The sequence below is a fragment of the Drosophila busckii genome, chromosome 2L, assembly GCF_011750605.1.
Source record: "Drosophila busckii strain San Diego stock center, stock number 13000-0081.31 chromosome 2L, ASM1175060v1, whole genome shotgun sequence".
Classification (NCBI taxonomy): domain Eukaryota; kingdom Metazoa; phylum Arthropoda; class Insecta; order Diptera; family Drosophilidae; genus Drosophila; species Drosophila busckii.
The window spans coordinates 13983293-13999050 of record NC_046604.1 but is presented as its reverse complement, the minus strand read 5'-3'; the positions used below and the strand labels follow the sequence as shown (position 1 = coordinate 13999050).

The 15758-nt window shown below is 40.2% G+C and overlaps 6 protein-coding genes across 6 annotated transcripts; 3 read left to right on the top strand and 3 right to left on the bottom strand.

Annotated features, from left to right (window-relative positions):
* The first annotated feature begins 6992 nt into the window (after positions 1-6992).
* LOC108603859 (CG14931) lies at positions 6993-7684 on the top strand. The gene is made up of 2 exons (XM_017993057.1): positions 6993-7154; positions 7208-7684. Exons 1-2 carry the CDS (start codon positions 6993-6995, stop codon positions 7682-7684), a joined length of 639 nt encoding a protein of 212 aa, XP_017848546.1.
* Positions 7685-8749: 1065 nt separating this feature from the next.
* On the top strand, positions 8750-9518 carry LOC108600499. The gene is made up of 2 exons (XM_017988137.2): positions 8750-8934; positions 8988-9518. The coding sequence occupies exons 1-2, from the start codon at positions 8773-8775 to the stop codon at positions 9462-9464; spliced, it is 639 nt and encodes a 212-aa protein (XP_017843626.2). The 5' UTR covers positions 8750-8772; the 3' UTR covers positions 9465-9518.
* Positions 9468-10565, bottom strand: LOC108600514. The gene is made up of 5 exons (XM_017988158.2): positions 10531-10565; positions 10384-10473; positions 10247-10321; positions 10122-10190; positions 9468-10060 (listed from the first exon to the last, which is right to left on the bottom strand). Coding segments are annotated over exons 1-5 (765 nt in total). The 5' UTR covers positions 10533-10565; the 3' UTR covers positions 9468-9531.
* A 327-nt stretch (positions 10566-10892) lies between these two features.
* On the bottom strand, positions 10893-12050 carry LOC108602986 (CD63 antigen). Its single transcript, XM_017991379.1, has 2 exons — positions 11196-12050; positions 10893-11137 (listed from the first exon to the last, which is right to left on the bottom strand). Exons 1-2 carry the CDS (start codon positions 11952-11954, stop codon positions 10901-10903), a joined length of 996 nt encoding a protein of 331 aa, XP_017846868.1. The 5' UTR covers positions 11955-12050; the 3' UTR covers positions 10893-10900.
* Positions 12051-12315: 265 nt separating this feature from the next.
* On the top strand, positions 12316-13893 carry LOC108594277 (lysosomal Pro-X carboxypeptidase). Its single transcript, XM_017979411.2, has one exon. The coding sequence runs from the start codon at positions 12378-12380 to the stop codon at positions 13791-13793; it is 1416 nt and encodes a 471-aa protein (XP_017834900.1). The 5' UTR covers positions 12316-12377; the 3' UTR covers positions 13794-13893.
* Positions 13894-14224: 331 nt separating this feature from the next.
* Positions 14225-15639, bottom strand: LOC108594278 (E3 ubiquitin-protein ligase Hakai). Its single transcript, XM_017979413.2, has 3 exons — positions 15173-15639; positions 14611-15107; positions 14225-14554 (listed from the first exon to the last, which is right to left on the bottom strand). Exons 1-3 carry the CDS (start codon positions 15528-15530, stop codon positions 14234-14236), a joined length of 1176 nt encoding a protein of 391 aa, XP_017834902.1. The 5' UTR covers positions 15531-15639; the 3' UTR covers positions 14225-14233.
* Between the last annotated feature and the right edge of the window lie 119 nt (positions 15640-15758).

Below are 15758 nucleotides of genomic sequence, written 5' to 3'. Positions count from 1 at the left end.
TTTGCACTTAGTCTGCGGGTTGAAGGCGCCGGACAAAAGGTTAACAATGCAACTTGCCATCTGCTTGACGCTTATCTCTCTACGCTACGCTCAGCTTAGCTGCTGCCACACCTGTGGCCACCAGCATAGTGAGCAGCAGCAGCAGTTGATGCCGCTTAATTGCTTAAAAATGCAAAAATAATTGCAGTGTCCGACGTCGCTGCCGCTGCTGCTGCTGCCGCCAAAGCTAAACGTAAAAGACGCTGTAAGAACAACGCTAGCTGCCACTGTTTTCCTGCTTGCATAGCAATGTCCAATGCATTTTCATTATGTTGACTGCCAAAAGAGCAAGCAAAAGAAAACAGAGCGCGAGCACACGCAGCACAAAAGTCGAAAAAACAAAAATGCCATTCGCATACGCAAACGTTGAGCGACAATTGGCAGCAGCTGCTGCTGCTGCTGCTGCTGTGCCACATCTCCATTTGTGACTCCTGGCTGCCTTTAGCGGGTCTTAGCCTTTGGCTATGCAAATTCAATTTGGGCCAGCAACATGCAGCAGAAAAAAAAAAACAGCAACATGCGTAAAAAAGTCGCGAGTGAACAACTGAACATAAGACGCCAGCAAAGAAACAAAAGGTTGCAGTCGAAGTAAAGAATTGAATGCACTTTAAAAAAATAACCGCACCTCAATTTCAACTTACACATTTAAAATTTACAACTTGCCGCTTTGATATATACTAAATGTAAAATACAGCCTTGCTAGAATCAAATAATAAGAGAAACTTCTGCTATTTACACAACTTTCTTAAAGGCGTCTTATATGAATGTACATTGCTTTTAGAAATGAAATTCCAAAGCTTAAATGTGCAACAAAAACTGCACAAAATGGCGGCTGCAATTGTCTCCTGAGCAGCTGCTACTCTAGCTCAAGTCAACAGCTGTCGTTTCACCTATCTACGCCAACAAGATTGTGCAGGAATTTTGTGTATTTTGGCGCTTACCTTGAATACATTTGCTGTGTAGCATAAAGCAACTGTTTTAAATAAATATGTTAATGTGCATTTATGACAGCAACAATTGCACGTCATTAAACTTAAATTGTATGCCGCAAAAATTTGCGCATGTTTACCCCTTTCAAAAAAAAAATCTGAGCATTCAAGTCGCAGCAGAAAAAAATGTTTTGTGCGTAAAATTAATGTTGCGTAAGCTACTGTATATGTATGTAGAAAATTTCCAAATCATTGATTAACCAGCCTCCAGTAATACAACAGATTTTCAATAGCCAACGCGGCGTATGAGTGCTGCGTGAATATTCAAAATGGCAGCTGCTACAATTGCACGCTTTGCATGTGCGCGTGTATCTGTGTGTGTGTGTGTGTGTGTGTGTGCAGTCGTGTGTTATTTTGTGTAAATTATATGGCCAAAAGATGCAAAATTAGGCAAATAATAGCTGCCTAATGTGCTGGAAGGTCAAATAAAATGGCAAATCCTTTGCCAGAATAAAAACATAAAAGTTGATGCGACAACAACACTAATCAACTATAAGCCGTTAAATAAACTGGCTTTCGAACAACAACAAATTACTTAATGAAAATTTGTAAGCAGTCTACTACATACACTTGAGCATGAATTCATTTCCAACTAACGCTTCAACTTGCTTACACAGATTTTTGTTTTTCTTTTCATATTTTGCGTTTACCCAATGTAAGCAACAGCAACGACGACAACGAACAACAACAGCAGGCGGCAAATTTGTAGCTGAAAAACAGTCAATAGGACAAATTTATTGGCAATTTTGGGGATTTGCCGAGCTCTGCTTCAACATTGATTGTGCAAAATTGCAAATCAAACATGACTAAAGGACACATTCTTATACATGCGCAGCAAACGCAGCAACACCAACTTCAAAAAAAAAAAAAAGGTGGAAGTAGGAAGGCTCTGCACATATACAAATGGGAAATGCAAATAAATAGCACAAAATGGATAGAAAATTGTGCAGATAGAGTGCTGAGCATTGACAAAACCTACTACAGAAAAATGTGTTTTGCTGCAGCTTCAAACCAAATACCTACAACAATTGTTGTTGTTGTTGTTGTTGTTGTTGTTCTGTTTTCAAACAAAATGAACACACACACAACTGTTGGGGCAGCAGGAAGCCTGTGGAGCTAGCTTGCTGCTTTCCCAGTAGCTGATTGCCTTCTGTGTAAAAGTCTATCTACTGTTTGTTACTATTTACTCCCTTGACACCAACTAAAAATAGCTCAGCTGCATATGTATGAGAGATAATGCAGCAAATAGAGATCTGCAATTATGAATAATAAAGTCTTATTTATTTTTTGTATTGTTGTATATTTTTGTATTGTTTGTATATTTAAGCGCTTATTGATCAATCAATATCTGCAACTCCAAGCTTAGAAAATCAGCATAAATCTTAATCAGCTTAGCTCAATATTGTAAACTCAATTAATGTTTTAACAAAACTTATACAATTGTTAACTCTTTGAACATTAACAGCTTGTTCGTTATGTAATATCAATTTATTTAATTAATTTCTAACAATAAGATCCAGCAAATAATTTTTAATGAAGCAAGCACAAAACCATTCTCTGATTTTATGTTTATTTAAAATGAGCAAAGCTTAAAGAGTAAATAACAAAGTTGACTATCATTTGTATACTATGTCCGCTTAGTCTTAATTAGCAACAAAACAACTTAGGCAATAATAAACAAAACAAAATAGTAAGCTAACAATTGGCATAAAATGCAAAAATACAACGAGCAAAAAAGAATGCGCTTCGTTAAGTTTTTGGTGTGCAAGGAATAACAACAACAATAATGTGTTAATGCGAGCACGCACACAAGCACTCATATACACGTATTGTGTGAGTGTGTGTGTGTGTAAGGATGCATGTTGAAAATATAACCGCAGAATATGCAAAACACATGCAGAGCAGGAGCTGCTGGTTGGTATAGGAAGACAGAACTTTGTCGAAGCAACGTTGCCGCATGCAACGCTGCAATGGCAGCGAGGCAAGCAGAGCGTGCTAAATGCAATAAAATAAAATAAGAAATGCGCCAAAAGCACAAATATATACAAGACCAGCGTGCAAGTATGTAGCAAATTTAATGCGTATGCTTGATATACAGCGATAGAGCGAGATTGATAGATGAAGCATAAGAGTGTGAGAATTGTATTCAATTTATTCAATATGTACACAAGCTGCACCTCTTGCCCCTATCAGGTGACGAGCTTGATTGTGTGCATATGCATGTTATTTTTAGATAATACTCTGTTGAATATTAAATTAAAATAAATAGAGTAGAGATGTAACAATCTTTTGTCTCAGACTATTTTTGTCTTGAATTTTTCAATTGATTTGTTCATGACAAGTTCAGTTTCAGTTGTAACTGACTCTAACATTAATGTTATCCACATGCAATTATTTTCCAGACTGTTTATTTTTGCAGCTTTGCTAAGCTTGAAATTAAAATAAAAAATAGTGGGCAGCAACTATTGTTTAGTCATAAGTTGGTCTAAAATCATCCGATTCTTACATGTTTTACTACGTTATGCTCGTATTGATGCCAAAAACATAGCTGTATGATTCGAAAATTTAAAAGCTTCCAAATTTGAATGCGGCTTTTTTTTGGGATGCATATTCGTGATATGGCATGAAACTCTGCAATCGGACTACATTTCGCTGAGTTAGAGCTTATCAAATCTTTGAATATTAATCAATATTTAACTGAAATTGTCTTGTTTATAACTTTGCCACATAATGAATAAAAGCATACATATTTATACTCATTTGAATTGTGTTTCCAACGCCAACATAAAATAGTAAAAAAGTGTTAAATCGGATTATTTTTTGCTAAACTATAGCTTGCACATGTTTGAAAATAAACAAAAAATAACTCAACAGTGTTGGTTATGTTGTCAATAAATATTTTCCTTGATCAAACACACCAGCAAATTTTTATTTAAAATCTCATAAGTTAATTAAGCTATAACACTCTTAAGACCATTTTTTTTAAGCTGAGACATAGCTTCTTAAAGTTTGATGTCTGCTGGGCCCATGCTTAAAGCGTTCTTGTTATTTTTTCTTTTTACATGTTGCTGTCTTTATACTCGCTCACTTTTCACTGTTAGTTATGTCTGCTTGCAGGCTGCTACTTTGCATGTTATTTATGTTTATTTGCATGCATACTTTTTATTTTTTGAGCAACAAAAAAGTAAGCTTAAATTTGTGCCTTTTTTTGCTTTTCTTTGTTTGTTGCATGCAACAAACGCAAGCAGCTGCTTCATTCACATTCAGTGTTGCATAGTTTTAAGCGCTGCAGGCGCTTGTGGCAAATTGCTTAAAGCTGATACTCTGTTGGCTTAGCTTTGCTGTAGAATTCTATTATTCATTTATTTACGCAGCAAACTATTTCAGTTAAGCAGCCGTGGGACAAATGGAAATGTTCAAATCAAATAACAACATTGTTGACAACATTTTCATCCCTATTGCCTGTAATTTCTTTTTGCTGCTGCTTTGCGGCTTGTACATCTTGTGGTGCCCCGCAAATGCTGCATGCCGCATTCACGGCATTTGTTATTTTGTTGCCTTTATGTGCATGCCACTTTTAAGTCTCTGTCTCGTTGCACTTTGATTGTCTATCCCAGCGGCGTTGCGCTTGCCCCCACAAAAGTGTCAAGCACGAGCATCAGCTGTCTTCTCAGCAAACAAGTAGCCAACCTAGACAAACTCAGGTAAACACACTCCAACACACACACACATAAATTCATTGAGCTGCACACAATGTTTAGTTGCTAGTGCGTTTTTTGTGCTTGTCCAGCTGTGAGCTGTCTGTTATGTTGCAAAAGGTTTGTGTATATGTCCGAACAGCAATCGTTATTTATATTTAAACTGTTTACCAGTTAGTGTCAAAATTGACTAGAAAATAATGAAAACATTTGAATATAGATACCATTTATTATTCCCAAGTTAAAACAGAAATGAATTTTATAAAACTTGCGTATATTTCAAAACTTGTTTAATTTGAAAGGCTAACATTGAACTTTAAATTTAATCTTTTATGATTTTATCATAAACTCATCGTAGCCAAATTTAAAGCTTACAAGGCATAGCTGCTTAAAGATTTGGCCTAGTTATTGGAATAAATTAGTATATCTTAAAATAAAACAAATGCAATTTTTAATGACGCTTTTTAAGTGCTATAAAAAATTAATACGCTCATAAAAATTGCAGCGAGTTTCGTAACAAGTCTCGTAAATGGTTAGTTTACAAATTGAACGTTAAAGCATTAAAAAAACGCACTAGAGTACACATACATTTTTAAAAGCAAGCAATAATATTATTCTTTAGTTCTTTTGGCTGGCTAGGTGTGAAATGGTAGGAAGCACAGCGGGCGATCCTTGTTGTCACTGTGCTATGTTCTCTCATCGTTTCTCGCCAACGTTTGCTTAATGTCTTCTTTATTATACGAAATTTATCACCGAAACTGAAATTGGCCTGGTTGGCTTGCTTTTTGTCGGTTGCATGGATGCCCGTTAGTCTGCTGTCGTTGTCCTTGTCGTTGTCGTTGCCCGTTGCCTTTGCTTAGCTGCGCGTCCAAGGGAAAGCAAAGAAAAGCTTGCACTTTTTTTTTTGCTGCAGCCCTCTGCTGCTACATAAAGTAACTCACACCCACGAAAAAATACACACACACATACACAGTCAGCTCTCTCTCTCTCTGCATGCGGTGCAGTAAAACATGGCTTATATCCTTTATGGTGACAAAGGCAAACACTAACATAGACGCTAACGCAGACATTGAAGTCGACAGACAAAGTCCAACATCACATTTCAGGCACCAATTTACTCCACAGATTAGCAATCTTTAGTGCACACACAACACACACACCGCACACCACATGCATTACCAGTAAAAAAAAATATATATATGTATGATGTTGAGCTTTTGTCTTTTAATGGAACGCGGTTATATGCGAATGGTTTTTTAACTCGCTGGTTTTTGAATTATAGCAAGTATAATTTTTATTACAACACATTTTATTATTTAATTTTTGCCACAAAAGCGCGGAGGTTGGCAACAACCTTTATTTTTTTAATTGTTTGCTTGTAATTGGTCCAGCAAAATTTAACCCTTGATGCACAAGGATAAGTGCAAAAAAAAAGCAACTTAAAAACTATTGCAATATTAGTGCTTAACTCCTTGCTAGCTAAGCTCTACGAAATTATTATGACATAGAAAAATTGTTAATTTCACATTATGCAAACTTATCTCGTTTAAATTACTAACCGTTGTTATTTAAATTTTACTTATAACTGAATATTGAGTTTCGATACTTTTTTGAAGTGAGCATGGTATTTTTAATTCGCTGTGCCATGGTCACACAGTTTATAACGGAGCTGTTGAGTTAGCGACTTGTCGCTAGCTGTAAGATTGCTAATCGCGATTTAACGCCCGAATTTATATTATAAACGAAGTTGATTTCTTTATAATATGTTGCTTTATTACTGCCTTCTGCAGTGTGTTTAGTTAAGTTAAATTTACAATGTTTTTGAATATATGTATGTACATATATATATGCGGCACGGCCGGCTTACAAGTATAACTACAGATCAGGGTCTGTCCGTTACGAGAGTCTAAAGCGAGTTAAAGTTCAACTTGTTAGTTGCGACGATCAAAAGTAAGTGTAAAGTAGAGAATTATAGGCTCGGCCTCATAATTCTTAGCGATAGATAAAGCGATAGAAGATTAGTGATAGCGAGAAGAACGCACAAAGAGAGCGCGAGCTTTATTAGTGCAGTGCCAAATGCACGCACAAAGAAGAGAGCGCGTAAGTACAAGCGCAAAGAAGAGAGCGCTTGAGCTTTTTCAGCGCCAAAGTCCGAGCTTACACCAGATCAGCTGTTAGTAGCTGAAGAGTCAAATTGATTGGCCTTGCATGACCAAACAGGAGCTTTGTGTCACATGTTGCTGTAATATTACCAATTGTTGTTAAAATGGAGCTACGCAGCAAAACTAAAGAGATATTAAAAGACGTGCTTAAAAGTGCAGGCGTCTATGAAGATGGCATGAATCTGGATGAGATGCGCATGATGGAGCGAGCATTAAAGCTGTCCATCGAGTCATACGAAAGCAACGAGCTTGACCACGCACTCTATGTAAGCAAACAATAATATACAAAACTCAACATTAATTAACTTTATATTCTTAGGAGAGCGAGATGGAGTCTCAAATATTGGCCAGCTCCACAATGATCGTTGATCCCATAGGGGCGTCTAGGGACACTACTAGCCTTGATCGCGACTGTGACAGTCCACCAAGTGAGCCCATATTCCTGCAGGTGCAGGCACAGGTGCATCATGAACTCAACTGGAGTCCCAGCAAGGGTGCACGTCCGCCCGAGCGCATAGCTAATGAAGTCAACGCTGAATGCAAATCCAAGCGTGTGCTTGTCTGTGGCGATCGTAATGAAACGGAGAACGACGTCGATGTAACACCCATATCATTGGTCAACGACTCTGGAGTTAGCTCGGATCAAATTATCACGATCTCAAGCATCAGCGATACGTCCACAGTGTCATCAATTGGCGAAATGCCCAGTCAATTCCTTATCAGCACCAGCAGCGCTGCCGTTTCCGACTATTCGGAGAGTGATGATGAGATCATCATACTTGATGAAACAATTTGATTGTCTTTATTTAGCCGAAAATTATAGGTTACATTTTCAATTACTTTTTGCGCTGTCGCTTAGTCTTGGCTATGGTCTCACCCACCAGCGAATCAATGCGTTCGCGCATGTAAAGAAACGGCGCAAGGCACTTGCACCGCGACTCCATGGGCTTTATTTGTTTGCTCTGCCACAGGCGACTTGCTTTTGATTGAATATCTAGCACGCTTGGCCACACGTGCGCCAATGGAGCTCATGGACCTTTCAGCAGCTGCCGGAATTGACACTTGAGTTTTGCGCACACTAGAGCGCAACGATTCACGACGCAAAATTGATGATTTCACTTGCGTCTCACTGGCATCGACCCCTACAGGATCAACCTGCTCAGGCTTAGGTTGTTCAACAGCAGCAGCTAGCTCGGGTTCATGCAAAGCCACTTGCTCGTCAGCTGACCCAATTACAGGCTGCTCTTCGATTAGCTGCTCTTCAACTAATTCTTTTGGCACGGACTCTGGCGCACACTCACTGTGTGCGCTAACGCAGACATTGAAGTCGACAGACAAACGTTCATACACACATTCAGGCATTTTACTCCCACAAGATTAGCAATTTTAGCACACACACACACGCACATGCATACACATAAAAAATATATATATGTATGTGAGCTTTGTCTTAATGAACGGTATATGCATGTTTTAACGCTGTTTTTGAATTATAGCATAATTTTTGCCACAAAAGCGGGTGGCAACACTTTATTTTTTAATGTTTGCTTGTAAATTGCTCCAGCAAATTTATACCCTTTGCATGCACAAGGATTAAGTGCAAAAAAAAGCAACTTAAACTATGCAAATATTAGTGCTTAACCCCCTTGCTAGCTAAGCTCTACGAAATTATTATGACATAGAAAAATTGTTAATTTCACATTATGCAAACTTATCTCGTTTAAATTACTAACCGTTGTTATTTAAATTTTACTTATAACTGAATTGAGTTTCGATACTTTTTTGAAGTGAGCATGGTATTTTTAATTCGATGTGCCACGGTCACACTGTTTATAACGGAGCTTTGTGTCATATGTTGCTGTAATATTATCAATTGTGGTTAAAATGGAGCTACGCAGCAAAACTAATAATAATTTAAAAGACATGCTTAAAAGTGCAGGCGTCTATGAAGATGGCATGAATCTGGATGAGATGCGCATGCTGGCGCGAGCATTACAGCTGTCCAGCGAAAGCAACGAGTACTCTGAGCTTGACCACGCACTCTATGTAAGCAAACAATAATATACAAAACTCAACATTAATTAACTTTATATTCTTAGGAGAGTCAGATGGAGTCTCAAATATTGGCCAGCTCCACAATGATCGTTGATCCCATAGGGGCGTCTAGGGACACTACTAGCCTTGATCGCGACTGTGACAGTCCACCAAGTGAGCCCATATTCCTGCAGGTGCAGGCACAGGTGCATCATGAACTCAACTGGAGTCCCAGCAAGGGTGCAGCAGTAAATGGACGTCCGCCCAAGCGCATAGCTAATGAAGTCAACGCTGAATGGAAATCCAAGCGTGTGCTTGTCTGGGGTGATCGTAATGAAACGGAGAACGACGTCGATGTAACACCCATATCATTGGTCAACGACTCTGGCGTTAGCTCGGATCAAATTATCACGTTCTCAAGCATCAGCGATACGTCCACAGTGCCATCAATTGGCGAAATGCCCAGTCAATTGCTTATCAGCACCAGCAGCGCTGCCGTTTCCGGCTATTCGGAGAGTGATGATGAGATCAGTCACGTATGATATTTAATGCTTGATCAAACAATTTGATTGTCTTTATTTAGCCGAAAATTAAAGGTTACATTTTCAATTACTTTCTGCGCTGTCGCTTAGTCTTGGCTATGGTCTCACCCACCAGCGAATCAATGCGTTCGCGCATGTAAAGAAACGGCGCAAGGCTTACACGATTTTCCACAAGCAAAGCCGAGATGCTAGCAAAATATTCAGTCACTTGCACCGCCACTCCATGGGCTTTATTTGTTTGCTCTGCCACAGGCGACTTGCTTTTGATTGAATATCTAGCACGCTTGGCCACACGTGCGCCAATGGAGCTCATGGACCTTTCAGCAGCTGCCGGAATTGACACTTGAGTTTTGCGCACACTAGAGCGCAACGATTCACGACGCAAAATTGATGATTTCACTTGCGTCTCACTGGCATCGACCCCTACAGGATCAACCTGCTCAGGCTTAGGTTGTTCAACAGCAGCAGCTAGCTCGGGTTCATGCAAAGCCACTTGCTCGTCAGCTGACCCAATTACAGGCTGCTCTTCGATTAGCTGCTTTTCGATTAGCTGCTCTTCAACTAATTCTTTTGGCACGGACTCTGGCGCACACTCACTGTGTAATTGTTAAACATTATGTGATAACGAACTTGCAGCAGAAAAAAAAAATAACTTACGGTGAGGCATAAATTACGTTATACCCGTTGTCAGGCACATCCGGACTAAAATCCTCAGAATCACTATCACTGTAATTAGAAAATTCTCAATACTTACGCAATAACACATTTTCTTAAGAACTTACTCGTCGCTGTCTGATGTAGAACTTGTTTGCTTGTCCGACTCAGATCCAGATCCTTCCGTTGGGAGATCCACTGAGCTAAAATTAAAGCACTTGCTTACACTATTTGTATATTCACTTAACGGAAGCCAAATACTTACTCGTTTTCCATCGTGTTCACAGAATCGGCTTCGGAACACGTAGAATCGCTGTCGTCGCCAACAATGTGCGGAATCTTTGCTGCAGATGGCCTATAATAATTAATAGCTAAATAATAAATTGAGCTCTCTGCAAATTATTAAACTTACATGATTAATAAATGTGAGCGCTTTAAATTGGCCGATACAATAGATGGTAACAAATGCATGCAGTATATCGATAAATAAAGTCAACATAGCTTCATTGTCAGTATCTTGCGCAGAACATTTATGTAAGGGCTGAAAAGTTCAAGTGCATGCATATAGTATGATGTCTTATAAATCATCCGCAATTTAAAACTTATTTAATTTATATTTTAATTAGCTGCTATATTCATGAAAACAACATAACATTTTGAAAAGAAAGTTTATATTATATAAATCAAAGCTTTAATATTTAATCAAATTTAATAAATAGTTATGATCAGTTAATTATAAATAATAAAAATAAAAAATATATATTTATATGTGTGTATATCGTTTAACCATCACAATAATTACACGACTCGCCGGCAGCCTCATCACAATTACAATAGGCAATATCTGGAGCTATATCAGATGCCAGATCATCTTCACCAATTACCACACAGCGCACATTTCTAGGATATTTAACCATTACCAGAGGTCGACCTTCTTCATCAGTGAGGCCCCCATTATCACAGCCATCGCCAATATTCTGGCGCTGTAGTATGTATTTGGTAAAGCAACATAAAAATATCTACAAGCAAGTCACTTATCAAAACTGTTTTACATGAAGCATTTAGTAGTTGGCTTACCAAAAACTTTAAAGCCATAAGAGTGAGTCCAAGTAGAATGTAAAAAAATTTCCATGAATTTTCAGAAAACACGGGCAGGCAACCAATGGTGTTAATTGAATCGATTGTTAGTGTTGGTATGGGCTTGCCATTAGAGTACGACTCTCCATTGGCTTGGCAATTCGCAATCGATGAGAACGCATCACCACATCGCTTCGTACAGGCAATAGGAGCCAGAACCTTTGCGGAACTATGCGTACAATTCTCATCGGGCTTGGGCATCCACTCAGCATTCATCCAATCCTTGTAGCTGTGGACACCACAACACTGTTTTCGCAGTTGCAAGCCGTCCCACAACAGCTTCCATTCGGGGCATGTGTAATATTCATCAATGCCACGGTATAACGAACTCTCCGCCGAACTTTCCAATACATCGATGTTATCGTAAACATTCCAAAGCGTTCCAAAGCCAGAAGCTATAATCACGCAGGAATAAAATAGCCAAACGGACACCATTAAACGTATATTTGGTGTGCAACGCCTTCTCCACAAGCGATTCCAAAGCGATATGCTGCAAAGAAACGTTACCACCAGTTGGAATCCAAAGATGTAAATGTTAAACAGATAGCTGAAAAGCAAGCGGCGCTCCGACTCCTCTAAATAGCTGGACAATATTGATTGATAAACAGCAGTTACGACTATAATCAATAATCCAGTAATGGCCTCGAGTATTAACAATAGCGTAATATATACGGATGCTTTGCGAAAAGGTTCTCGCATTTGGTCATCTTTATATGCTTCCTCTTGGAGTCTTTTAATTGATCTTTATAATTGAGCAAAACTTTCGACATTCAAATGTATGTAATTTACTTTGACGCAAAATCAAAAGCTTTACAAAATATTCTAATAATAATGCTGATTTTGAATTTTTAATATTCAACTAACCGTTGGTGCTCACGCTAAATTGAATTCAAAGCTCGCGCGATAAGTCAATCGATTAACCTAAAGTAAAGCATCTACAAGTATTCATTACTTTGAGCTTGCCTGACAACTCTGTTTGTAAGCGGCTGTTATCAGTTAAGCGTATATACATAAGTAAGGTCAAAGCCATTGGAGAAAGAGAGAGCAGTAGATAAGCTCAAATAAAGAATTGAACAAAGGCAAAAGATAGTCTGTGCATCATTTTTATTCAGTAAACGAAAAATGTTCGCAGCGCTGTGTTGTGTTCTCTTGGTGCTTGCTTTTGCGCCAGGCTCTAAGGTACTGGCTGAGGAGAAGTTCCAATACGCCATCAAAGAATTCACCGTGCCACTGGATCACTATAGTTTTCTGAGCAACACAAGCTTCAACATACGCTACTTATACAACGACAGCTATGTCGACAAAACCAATCCTGATGCGCCGATATTCTTTTATACCGGCAACGAAGGCGACATTGAGTGGTTTGCGCAGAATAGCGGCTTTGTATGGGAGCTTGCGGCAAAGGAGCATGCAGTAGTGGTGTTTGCGGAGCATCGTTATTATGGCAAATCGCTGCCCTACGGTAGCGATACCTTCAACACCAGCAAACCCGAGCATTTGGCCTACTTCACTGTGGAGCAGACGCTAGAGGATTATGCGATGCTAATTACATTTTTACGCAATGGACGTGAACTGCCGGTGGTTGCATTTGGTGGCTCTTACGGCGGCATGCTGGCAGCCTGGTTTCGCATGAAGTATCCACATATAGTAATTGGTGCGCTGGCCGCATCAGCACCTATATTGCAGTTCCCAGGACTAACGCCTTGCGAGATTTTCAACAGAATAACAACCTCTGTGTTTGAAACTGCCTACAATGCCAACTGCAGTGCCAACATAGGCAAGTCCTGGAAAGCTTTCGAGACGCTAGCAAGCACAGATGCAGGCAAACTGCAGTTGACGGACAAATTTCATTTGTGCGATCCACTTAAGACAGCCGATGACTTGAAGGCATTTCTCGATTATCTGGAGGAAGTGTATGGCAATTTAGCTATGGCAAACTATCCCTACAATAGCTCATTTCTGGCGCCATTGCCTGCGTATCCAGTGCGACAGCTGTGCTACTATTTGAAGGATTTGGCTGCCAATGAAACGGAGCTGATCAACAGCATGGCCAGTGCGCTGGCTGTCTACACCAATTACACAGGCACAACCCCATGCATGGATTATAAGAACACAAGAGACACCGCCAACTTCGATGATCATGGCTGGAATATACAAAGCTGCAATCAGATGGTTATGCCCTTCTGCGCCAACAGCAGCGACACCATGTATCGCACCAGCACCTGGAACTTAAAGGAGTATAGCGACAAGTGCTTTAAGAAATTTCAGCTCACACCCAAGCCCTACGATATTGTGCTGCGCTACGGCGGACGCAATTTGGAAGCCGCCAGCAATATTATTTTTTCTAATGGACTATTGGACCCCTGGAGTGGGGGTGGTGTGCTGCAGGCGCCCAATAGCGAAGTGCATGTGATTATTCTACCCGAGGGCGCTCATCACTTGGATCTGCGTTCCAGCCATTCAGCCGATCCGCCATCTGTTAAGGATGCGCGCGAGAAGGAGGCAGCTATCATTAAGCAATGGATAGAGAAGTTCTAAGCATGCAGCATGATTAAAATTAAAGATGAAATATACAAATTGTTAACAAATATTTTGTATATCTTCTTTTAATATAAATCTTTTAGTCCAGTTCTACATTTTGATTCTGTTGAAATAACAACAATTGGGCTATTTCAATATAATTTCCATCTAGGCAATATTAAGAATATAAAAATATGTTGATTTGTAAAACTTATTAATATCGTAAGGTTTGCCTATTTTGCTACGTAAACTTTTACAAGAGCCTAACATTTAGATCGTAGAACAGCAAGAGTCGGAATCTGCTGGTTTTATCTATTTCTTACAGTTATTGTTTAAGTTTGCATTAGACATACAACAGTTTATTTGTACAATATAGTAAGTAACTTAGATCTAGGTATGCAAATAGCTATAGTAATTGGGTAACGCTGACAATTGCTGCAGGGAGCCAAGAGTATGCTTCAAATGCGCTCGCCAAAGGATGCCAACACGCTGCTGTAGTAGGAGGCATCCGCCACAGTTTCAGACTGATGCGTGCCCTTTTTTAAGGTTTGATGTAGTGACGCCTTTCCCTGATGGCATTCCTGAGCATTGGCATTGTTAATGCGCGCTAGATTGGCTTGAGTTAAGGTAGAGTGCGTTGAGTGAAGCGCCGCGCGCTCGGCTGACCCAGGCGGAAGAATGGAGCCAATGCCAGTGAGCGAGTTGCGTGCCGCGGAGCGTTGCTGCATGTGTGCAGCTGCTGCGGATGAAGCGGCGGCAACGGCAGATGACTCGGAGAGCTGCAAGGGCAAGCGTTAGACTGAGAGCATTGTTAGGAGCCATAGCAACTACTCGCCTTGCGCTGCTTATGCAACTCCAGGCTGCTCAACTCCGTCAGCTTAGATTCGACACCAGGGGCAGCGGTGAGAAGTGGCTGCTGCTGTGGAGCTACGTGTCTGTGATTGATGTGCGCCTGCAAGTCTCGCTGCGATAGGTACGTGCGTCGACATCCTGTGTTACCATAACAGCTGCCTCCATGCGTGCACATAAACACAGTGCCCAGACCCGATTGTTCGACGCGTAGCACTTTGTCGCTGCAGCGGGGACAGTTCTTGATGGGCTCGGCACGGGCACATTTTAGACAGAAGACATGCTTGCAGGGAATCATGCGGCCATAGACAAGTATGGGCTTGTCGCACTGATCGCAGCAATGAATCATCGGATTAAGCACTTTTTCACCAATCAGGTTAACTTTGTGATTCCACTTAAGGCGCAGCATAGGCTCGGGCGGTCCACGCGATAGTGTTGTAAACGTAGGCGCTTCCAACTGCGAAATGTCAGCCTCCATATCAACTGCAAAGCCAAACGAAAAGCAAAAGCATATAATAAAATAGTTGCATAAATTACAAGCAACTTACTTGGTTTTGGCAGCACAGGCGGCGCTACCTGCTGCTGGTGTTGTGGCAGTGGTGGCGGTGTCATGTCATCAATTGGCGTTGCTTGCTCCTCAGCAGCTGCCAACTCTATTTCGTTGTCCTTGTCAAGCTCCTGCATTACAGCATCCTCTGCATGATCCAGGCTACTTGGGCTGCCCTCTAGTACACCACTGTTGACAGTCAACGTTGTGCTAATGCTAGCTTCAAATGTTTCCAGTACTATGTTAGATTCATCAATTTTCTTGCCACGACCACGTCCGCGGCCGCGTCCACGACCTCGAGCTCTAGTGCCACGGCCTCGTCCTCGACCACGCTTGACTTCTTCTGTATCCATTTTCATGCAACTTATTTAATTTTCTTGGATAATTATTGTTTTTTTCTTTGTGATGCCGCCGCAATTACCGATCTAAGGATGGTCAAATTATTCGATATTTAGTTACCAGTTAGCTGTAACGAGTGGGCAAAACTTACAGTCGTGGCAAAAATTAAGTTCAAATAAATTATTATAATATTAAAATGATTAAAAAATAATCTTTTTCACAAACTTTTTGTCTGCAAATTCATTTTA